This window comes from Penaeus chinensis, chromosome 34 (genome assembly GCF_019202785.1).
Source record: "Penaeus chinensis breed Huanghai No. 1 chromosome 34, ASM1920278v2, whole genome shotgun sequence".
In the NCBI taxonomy this organism is placed as follows: domain Eukaryota; kingdom Metazoa; phylum Arthropoda; class Malacostraca; order Decapoda; family Penaeidae; genus Penaeus; species Penaeus chinensis.
The window spans coordinates 16,808,034-16,818,033 of NC_061852.1; the positions used below are offsets into that span (position 1 = coordinate 16,808,034).

At 40.3% G+C, this 10,000-nt stretch overlaps 1 protein-coding gene across 2 annotated transcripts; it reads left to right on the forward strand.

Moving 5' to 3' along the window:
• The first annotated feature begins 557 nt into the window (after positions 1-557).
• Positions 558-5,487, forward strand: LOC125043855 (40S ribosomal protein S12-like). 2 transcript variants are annotated; one of them, XM_047640182.1, is made up of 6 exons: positions 558-650; positions 3,104-3,140; positions 3,263-3,394; positions 3,672-3,876; positions 4,063-4,143; positions 5,404-5,487. In XM_047640182.1, exons 2-5 carry the CDS (start codon positions 3,124-3,126, stop codon positions 4,126-4,128), a joined length of 420 nt encoding a protein of 139 aa, XP_047496138.1. In that variant the 5' UTR covers positions 558-650; positions 3,104-3,123; the 3' UTR covers positions 4,129-4,143; positions 5,404-5,487. The 2 variants fall into 2 exon arrangements, with proteins under 2 accessions (XP_047496138.1, XP_047496139.1); XM_047640183.1 differs by lacking the exons at positions 558-650; positions 5,404-5,487 and having other exon boundaries at positions 3,098-3,140; positions 4,063-4,144.
• The last annotated feature ends 4,513 nt before the right edge of the window (positions 5,488-10,000 follow it).

Below are 10,000 nucleotides of genomic sequence, written 5' to 3' on the forward strand. Positions count from 1 at the left end.
ATATACACATATACATGTATGTATGTCCTCATCCCTAATAGAGACCTGGAACTGCCTAGAATACATTTTACAAAATAAGCGATGTATAATCTATATTTTTCTACTCATTCCCATACTTCGTGATGTATAGAAGATTACAAATAATCTCAAGATTTGCACATTTTATAAACTCGCTGCATATGCTCGACAATGTACAATGAATCGTCTGTTTACAGTGCATAGCCCATTTTAAGAAGAAGAAAAAATGTGTGATATCGCTGAAAGGGTCTATTACCCCCAAAAATATAATGGGGGGAGACTTCTAGATCTTGTGAACAAGTTCGGATATTTTGCTTAACATTCCTGAAGCATGTAAAGATACTATATTAAAAAAGTGCCAGTATCAGAAGTTTACTCTTCTGAAGAGAGAGGGTCTCTTATGGTTCTAAAATAAAGTCAAATATCATCCCTCCCACCACGTGAAAATATATAAAATTACTTACACTTTACATCAATTAGTTACGAATGAAGGTTTATTCAGCACACCCAAATTTTCCCTCTGTAAATGCGCCGTGCGCAAGCCGATCGTGTTTTGTTTGTTGTTTACCTCGGTCCCCGTGCGCGCTCGCTCGCCCCTTATTCATGTAACGCTGTTTCTTAACCCAACGATTGTGAGTAGCGTGGAATATCCGCGCCCATCAGTGAATTAGTAGTTGTTATATGGACATAATTTTTCGGATTTTGATCCTGAATTAGTTCGGTATCATTTAAGCAAAGTAGAAGTGCTGGGAGTTTTTAGATTTTAGTTAAAATGCGTAAATGACAGATACTATCCTCGAGGGAGTCAGAGTGTAATCCCGCAGACTATGGTTGGATGGATTCTATTGCCAGGAGTTTCTTCAGATGAAGTGACTAGTGTTTATTTCGTAGTTCGTACTTAAACGAAGCATCTATGGCAAACATACGAACGATGACATTGTTTATGGTGGTTTGAGAGCGCACCGGTAGTTGTGGCATCCACAAATACCCAATGTAATTACAAAGGCTCTGTTGATCTAACTCCCAGTATGTGGTCGCTGAATGAAAGCAAATAGTGCAGCCGGACGCTGTGTACAGCAGTCGTGTGGCCTCTGCCCCGGGCACAGGACGAAGCCCGCTGCGTCGTGGTCAGCTTCGTCTCGCTTTGTGCAAACTGAAAATGCAACGAGGTGTTCCCAATCTTCGCTGCAACGAGACTTGCACAATCTGCATTGAGTTCTAGAAACGAAACTGAACAAATTTATTGTTTACATTTTTTAAAAATTATATTCCTATTGGATAATTGGAGTGACGAAGTTATCAAACAGTTCAGTGAGAAGGAGTAGACTGCATATCATAATTCATTAAAGGTTAAGTTACCATGACTGGGCACTGCCCGAAGGGAGGTTTAAGGGAGGCTCCGTCCCTCGAACACCTGACTGGTTGGCTGTTGGCTGTGCTCTCCAGTCTTTTTCATAGATTTGTGACCTTACCATTCATGTCTGCAGAGAATTTTTTACCAATGACGGCAACTTTTAATCCTCTATAGGAATAAAATTTTAATTTGCTATACTCTATGGTGTCCGTACTGTAATGATTAACCCATTCATGAACTTAACCCAACACTGCTGGGTGAAGAAAATAAATATAAATTCTACACACTGGAGATTATTGGCAACGGACTGACTTTGAGTGCTGGAGTTTGCTGCATCAAGCGCTCTGGCGCGTCACAGCGGCGTACAGCCATACCCTGCAGACCAAGCAGTTTGTGACACTGCTAGGTGTGGCCCGGCAGTATCAGGTTAAGGGGGCTGTTGACATGTCTAAACTCAAAACTTGTGAAGACTTTAAAAGTTCCATATGAAGATACTTGTGGGAAAAAGAATGTCATGACCTTATCATTGCGCATCTTTTATAGTGACTTTAACCTGTTAATGACCCTATTAGAGAACTCTGGTCGTCATGGACTCGGGTGGTTTCTGGCAACTGTCCTGCAGTTTGCCCAGGGAGTCTGCTACATGTAGTGGAACTTGCCGCTCGACTCACTCTAGTGTGTTGTAACACATATAACCTTGCCTAGTGTGACAAGTCAGTTTGTTATAATAGCAGTGTGCGTGGCCCAGCAGATATGGGTTAATAATTTTTATTTTTTAGTTGTGGATAGCCCAATGAGCTCTTTAAGCCCTTGCTGGAAGACTAAAGTATTACACCCTTTGCTGAATGTTGCGATGTCATTTCATTACTTATGTTGTCGTCAAAATCTTTAGTTTTCAGACTATCCTTATATTTCTTGTAACTCCTTCACTTTATCAAAATTATCTCTTCCTTTGTTCCTCGCTTTTATATGGACTACCATGGTAGTTAGTACTTGTCAAAGATTTTCTTGTCATTGAACAATAGTAGCTAGAATGTTGTCAAGAATTTAGGATAGAACAGTAAAGTATTTTTATAGTAGTTTATTTAACCTGTAGAGGGTGTATCCTCTAGTAGCAAAATGAACCTCATTAGTTAATTAAGCTAGATGATACCAAGAATAAGAAGGTTTTTAATGTAATGCCATATTTGCCAATATGGATACGCTTGTCCGAGAAATATCTTACACAAATACAACACAATTTTGAATAAGGTCAAGCTGTTTTAATGTTTATTGGGAAGTATTGGTTATGAAAATTACTGAATAAAGTTTTTCCATTGCCAAAAGATCTGAAAGAGTAATGAAATGGATTTTTAACAAAACCATTGTTTAAAATCGGTTTCTTTCAGATAGTCTATTGAGAAAATGTACAAATCATGTGAAAACCCAAGATAGGACAAGTTCTTATTCATGCATACAGAAAATATTCCTCCTGCACAAAACGATTCCTACCTTAGGATGGCCTGAATTGTCTTCAGATGGTTCATGTTGTTCATTGATGGTTTGGATTGTGTAAGGGAGGAAGAACAAAGGTCGTCCCTAATGTGCTCTCTCAGGACCTCTTTCTTAATGTTCAGTTGGGATTGAGCTAAGGTGGGAAGATACACTTGAATTTTGAGAACTATTGCCCCTTGGAATTTTTTGCCCCTTTTTAGCTACCCCCATCTAATAATATTATACTATATTTTTCAGGAGGACGTCCATAGTTCAGCATGTCTGATGTGGAAGGGTAAGTTCATTTATTTACTCCCCCTCTTCCAGTATTGTACTTGTGTATATGAAGATTGATATTTCTTTTTGTATTTGAATTTTTTTGTATTTGTAAATATTTTCACATGTGAATTTCTCCAGAGACGTTGGTGTTCCCTCTGGGGCTGGTGGTCCCATGGACTTAAACACTGCTGTCCAGGAAGTGCTGAAGCATGCTTTGATGGCTGATGGTCTTGCACGTGGACTCCACGAAGCTGTCAAGGCTCTTGATAAGTGAGTAATTCTGTGATCTTATTACCTCCTGCACAAAACGATTCCTACCTTAGGATGGCCTGAATTGTCTTCAGATGGTTCATGTTGTTCATTGATGGTTTGGATTGTGTAAGGGAGGAAGAGCAATGATCGTCCCTAGTATGCTCTCTCAGGACCTCTTTCCTAATGTCCAGTTGAGATTGAGCAAAGATGGGAAGATACAGAGAAGTCATGGTAATGGGATCCTAGATAGGAGTCAAATTATTAGCAAATGGTTACCAAAATTGTGTATTTTCAGGCGTCAAGCTCTGCTATGCTTGTTGGCCAACAACTGTGATGAGCCAGGCTACTCAAAGCTTGTTGAAGCTCTCTGCCAGGAGCACCAGATCAGGCTCCTCAAGGTTGATTCTAACAAGATGCTGGGAGAATGGACTGGTCTCTGCAAAATCGACCGTGAAGGAAAGGCACGCAAGGTTGTTGGTTGCTCCTGTGTTGTCGTGACTGTAAGTACGATGTCGAAATTTAAGTCCATTAGCAAAATATATAAAATTTGTGTAAAATGATGATATCTTACTGAAGGAAAAGCAATGACAGCTATAAATCTGATTTAATGAGACTGATTACTAACTTGCGTGTAAGATATTATTTGTGGCTTTTTTGATGTACATAATTATTTTTTGAATCTACAGGACTACGGAAAGGAGACCCAGGCCCATGATGTTGTCAATGAGTATTTCAAGAGCAAGGGCCAGTAAGATGTGCAAAGATGTGTAAGTATTAATGTTTCTTGGCTATTGGAAATGCATACAAGTGTATTCAAAGTGAATGGGAGGGGATGTGGTGACAGTTATTACATTCCAAAGATTTTACAATACTAGATTCCATTTGTTACTAAAGTGAATTTTTTTTTCTTTCCCCCTGTGCACTGTATTATAATCAGTTTTTAAAATAGTGTTATGATTAATGAAATAAAAAGTTGGTACACTAGCAAGTCTGGTAGGTTGTAGGAAACAAAGAAAACTATTACTAAGACTTAAATACTACACACAAGAAAAAGTGAACAGGAATGGATTCTAAAACTGTCATTGATATTCATTTAAGGATTTTATAGTAAATATGCATTAGACACTTGCATTTTTCTCTGAACAGGGCTCACATTTGTTTTTAAAAGTGGTAAATTAATAAATAATCCAAGTACTAAAGTAAGTTTGTTTAAATGTGAAGCCAGGCACCAAAGGAGACTTGAAGAAGGAAATGGAAATTGCCAGTCTTTAGACATTCATTCACTTGGATTGCAGAACTAAAGCAAGATTATATGGATATGATTTTTTGGAAAGTCCTGCACACTAACCTTCAGCTGGCATGCTTCTTATATCAAGTTTGTTTTTGTTTAGTTCTGTAATCCTTTAAGATTACATATTTCAATCTTTCTTAACCTAAGCTATTTTAATGGTTCATCTTCTCTTGGGAGTTCTATCCTAAAGTATAGTATGAACACCCATGCACTGTACATGAATTCAGTACATTGTATTAAATGCTCTCAACCTCAGCCTTTTCAAAATGTGGGAAAATGAGAAGCAGTTGATAAACAGTTAGTGAAATTAAAATTGTCTTGCCTTGTTCAACTGATCCTAAACATGAACCCTTTGTGCTGGAGACACATTGTACTGAGTTGTATCCTGTCCATAGTAATTTGATGGTCTAAAACACCTTTATTTGTCCATCACACACTATTCAGAAGTTATGATGGCATGGCTTTACAGCAGTTGTCTAAAGTTTTTGGGAGGTTTCTCTACCGTTGTTAGTATCTTTGACCAGGTTTTTGTTCTCCCATTCAAATTACACAAGTATGTATTTGCCCTTGTTGAAACTCCATCCCCAATCATGGCTGTTGTCCCTTTATGATGACAGAATTTTACCAGAAAATCCTTGATGGTAATATATCTGATTTAATGAGTCTGATAATAAGGGAAGTGGAAAATGTCATAATTCATGTAACGAAATTCTAAAAACCTTTTAACTTGTTTCAGGAGAACCAGACTGGTGACTACAAGACCTTAATCTGCACCTCGTCGGGGCCACCACATTAAAATAAAGTCCAAAAAAAAAGGAAATTTGTCTTTTTTTTTTACCTTGGGCTTTAAGGATTTTATCCATGAAACTAGATTTATATTTTGACATCTTGGCATAAATGAAACTCTAAAACTACTAATTAAACAAAATTTCAAAGAACATGTGCTGAACTGGATTATGCCATATTTTCTTGTTCATGAGATAATCTAAGCTGATTTGCTGCCTTACCATTCCTTTTTTTAATGTGGGTGTAATACATGAAAATGTTTTTTGCATTTGGTTAACTACAAATTGCCAAGATAAATCCCAATTTACTGTGAAATAAGCAATAAGTATTATTTTACTACTTACAGCTGTAGTGCATTCATGTAATATAAAGATGGGGGGGGGGGGATTAGCTTTACATGCCATGTTACTAAAGTGAAAATAAAGTTAATCTAGTGTGCATACATGCTTACAATGTCATTTTATCTCATAATCTGTATATTTTTCTAGAGATCACTATCTTTTATATTTTTTCTTACACATTCCTCCAATACCAATCCCCAATTACCATTTTGTCTCTTCCCCACACTCCCTTTGTCTCGTCCATACTGATCAACCAGAAAACCCTTTGTCATACCTCTCTTTCAAACCACTGTCCCTTGCACAGTTGTTCGTATCTTTCTTCGCCGCTGCATCACAGTGATTTCAGTCTACTTCTCCCCTTCCCACCCCATTAACTTTGTTGCTTTAGAAAACCTAATTTCCCAACTTCAATCACCTTTCCTCATAGTAGGTGATTTTAACTGCCGCCACACTCTTTGGGGTGACTCCCGTGGCTGAGCTCTAGAGCGCTTCCTCTGCACAAGTGACATTATTCTAAATTCAGATCGCCCCCACACACTGATACACGCACGCAGTCTTTTTCATGCATTGACACCTCTATGCCCCCCTTCTCTTAATTTAGATTTCCACTGGTCAGTTCTAGACCACTTTCCCTATAGCGACCACTTTCCAGTTCTCCTTTCTCTTACTTCATATGTATCACTTCCTAACTCCCCACACTGGTGCTATGACAGAGCCGACTGGCGTACTTTCACTTCACTCTCTGCTATTCATATCCATCCATTTTAGAAATGATACAATATTTCACAACTATAGTCCTAAGAGCTGCCCATACAGTTATTCTCGAACCTCAAGAGCTTATACCTCCAAATGTGTTCCATGGTGGAATTCTGATTGCACTAAAGCACTTCGCTTAAAACGTGCAGCCTGGAACAGTTACCACTACAAACGAAGTACCCCAAATCAACTATCAGCTCTTATCTCCTTTAAAAGAGCGTCCGCCTGTCCTCGTCGTACAATCCGAAATAGTAAAACAAGTAGCTGGCGAAATTGTTTCCTCAATTACATCCTCTACATCTATCTCAAATGTTTGGCGCCGGATCCATAAACAATCAGGCAAACATCCCCCCCCCATCATCCATATTCGAGATACCCTCATCTCTGATCCTCCCGAAGTCGCTAATGAACTGGGTGATTATTTCAGCCAGGTCAGTAGTGGTTCTCACCTTTCTCCACACTTCTCTTCTGTTAAGACCATCAGGGAACGTATCCCCCATTATCTTCACCCTATCCTCCGCAGAGTCCTATAATGCTCCCTTTTCTTCCTCTGAACTCAGTGCTGCCCTACAATCGTGCCGCAGCACTCATGAAGGCCCTGACGGTATTCACTACCGTATGCTCCGACAACTCCCATCTTCCTTCTTATCCTTCCTATTAACAATTTACAACCACATATGGACATAAGGAAATTTTCCTTCTCATTGGCGAGAAGCTCTTATCCTTCCCTTCCTGAAACCCAATAAATCGGGTAACTTCCCTCAAGACTATCGCCCCATCGCACTAACTAGCTGCTTATGCAAACTACTAGAGCGAATGGTTAACTTTCGCTTAATGTGGTATCTTGAATCTCACAATCTTCTCTCTCCTTCCCAGTTTGGTTTCCGCCGTGCCCGAAGCACAGCTGACCCCCTTGCTCATTTTGAGACATATATTACATCCGCATTTGCACGCCATGAATCCGTGCTAAATATATTCTTTGACCTAGAAACAGAAAACATGATAGTACATGGCGGTACCATAGTCTTTCCTCTCCCAACGCATTTTCCAGGTCAAAATTGCCTCTGCCACATCATCTTTCTTTCCTCAAATTGAAGGCGTCCCACAATGTAGTGTGCTCAGTACCACTTTATTCCTTCTTGATGTAAATGACAGTCTCAGTTCTACCACCAGGATCCCGGTCATCACTATATGTTGATGATTTAAACATCTATGCCTGTGGCACATCCATTCCAAATCTCTACCAATTTCATCAGTCTGCAATATCATCAGTATCTTCCTGGGCCACAAACCATGGCTTCCGCTTTTCTACCTCCAAATCTTTCTCCATCCTTTTCTCTCGCGCACGTGTAGGTCCCCAGCCTCCATTCTTCTTATATAGCACTCCACTCCAATACCGTTCCTCTGGCAAATTCCTAGGCGTTATTTTTTACTAAAAACTGTCCTGGCGAGACCATATCCTTTACATTAAAGAAAAAGCCCGCCGCCGTCTCCGAATCTTACAAACCCTATCCCATATATCCTAGGGCTCAGATCGAAAAACTCTCCTTCATCTTCATGTTACCTTGATCCTCTCCACTCTCGATTATGGATGCCATATCTACTCCTCTGCCTCAACTTCTCTCCTTGCTCATCTTGATACAATCCATCATCGTGGTCTTCGCTTAGCCCTAGGTGCCTTCCGCTCCTCTCCAGTTGAGAGCCTGTGCACCGAATCAGGCATACCATCTCTCTCTCGACGCCGTACCCTTCCTACTTCCTACCTCTGCTTCTTCTCCACGTTTACCTACTCCTTTCTCCACTCGCATGGATACCCTCCTCTCCCATTCCCCTTTTCCCCATCTCCGACCCTGTCCATTCTGTCCCTCCATGGCTTATACCTTACCCCCGTATTTGCTCCTCTGTTTTCCCTGACCCACCAAAATCAAATATTCCTCCTGCTGTCCTTTTCACCCATTTCCTTGACCCTTTCTCCACTCATTCTTCCAGTATTCACGTTTACACTGACGGCTCCAAATCCACATCCAGTGCTGGTTTTACAGTAACCTTCCCAACTCGTACTTTCAAATACCCCCTCCCTCCTGAATCCAGTGTCCTTAATACAGAACTGTATGCACTCCTTTTTGCCTTAAAACACATATACTACCTCTCCTCTTCCTCTTTCACATTTTTTTTTTATTGACTCCCGTAACTCACTAACTCTCATAAAGTCAATACACACGACCAACCCCCTTGTTTGTAAGATCCAGAACTGGTTGTTCACTTGTCCATACGCCATAAAACAATCAAATTTTGCTGGGTGCCCAGCCACGTTGGAATCCCCGGCAATGAACAGGCAGATACTCTAGCACGCTACGCCGCTATATCCACATCATACCAACCACGTTTCTCACATATCCCAGCCACGGATTATTACCCACACTTTAAGACCTTCTTGTATAATCGGTGGCAATCTTTTTGGTCAAGTCTCCACACTAATAAATTACATACTGTAAAACTATCAATCTCCTCCTGGTCAGCTCCATTTCATCGGAACAGACGTTGGGAGACGGCTCTCGCCCGCTTACGCATTGGCCACACCCGTCTAACACACTCCTATCTGATGTCACAATCCAATCCACCCCTATGTTCCTTATGTAATGTTCTTTCAGTCCCACACATTCTATTGTCATACCCACGTTTTGAAGCAGCCCGTACCTCTACTTTCCCCCACCTATCCTCCAACCACCCAACCTATCAGACATCCTTACAGAATCTCACACTTTCTGCTTTGACAACCTGTTTTCCTTCATCAAACACATATATACCCTTCACTTAATATAACCCATTTACATTACCTCACCCGACCTTAACCCATTCACTCACCAATTCCTTTGCCCAGCTTTGACAACTAATCACTAACTCAACCACCCTTTACTAATATTTACTATAGTGCTACATGACCTTAGATGTCTAGCACATTTGTTTTGCTTTTAACCATTAACCATTCATCCCCAAGTCCCACCCTATTACTATATTTGAATGACCTTAGACCTTTAATAAAAACTTATCCCCAAGCCCCATCCTTTCGCTATATTTTGAATACGCCGCTGATAACCTTAGATATTGACGCGGCCGAAAATGTTCAATAAATACCTGTTGCACTAGGCAATCTAAACGTTCCACCCCATCTACCCACCCTGTTCTACATCCACCTTTTCCTCTGCTCTTCGGACGTCTATCTACTCCTCACAAAAAAAAAAAAAAAAAAAAAAAACGTTTCTCAGACCTCAACCAAGTTTCCTTTCAAAAACTCTTGAAGACCTCCAAAACTTCTTAACATGACCCAGAAGAGCGCTCCACTCCTCCATCCACCCTCCAATCTTGATTCCTATTCGCTGAACATTCAAATTATTTGTCGATATCCATACCCCTCCTCAAGTTCCTCCTACCCCTCTTCCTCTCACTCTC

Bases quoted from the DNA above. Each gene is read 5' to 3' on its own strand.
- LOC125043855 (XM_047640182.1), top strand. The intron at 3,395-3,671 runs GTGAGTAATTCT...GTGTATTTTCAG, and splicing joins GCTGTCAAGGCTCTTGATAA to GCGTCAAGCTCTGCTATGCT. The intron at 3,877-4,062 runs GTAAGTACGATG...TTGAATCTACAG, and splicing joins GCTCCTGTGTTGTCGTGACT to GACTACGGAAAGGAGACCCA.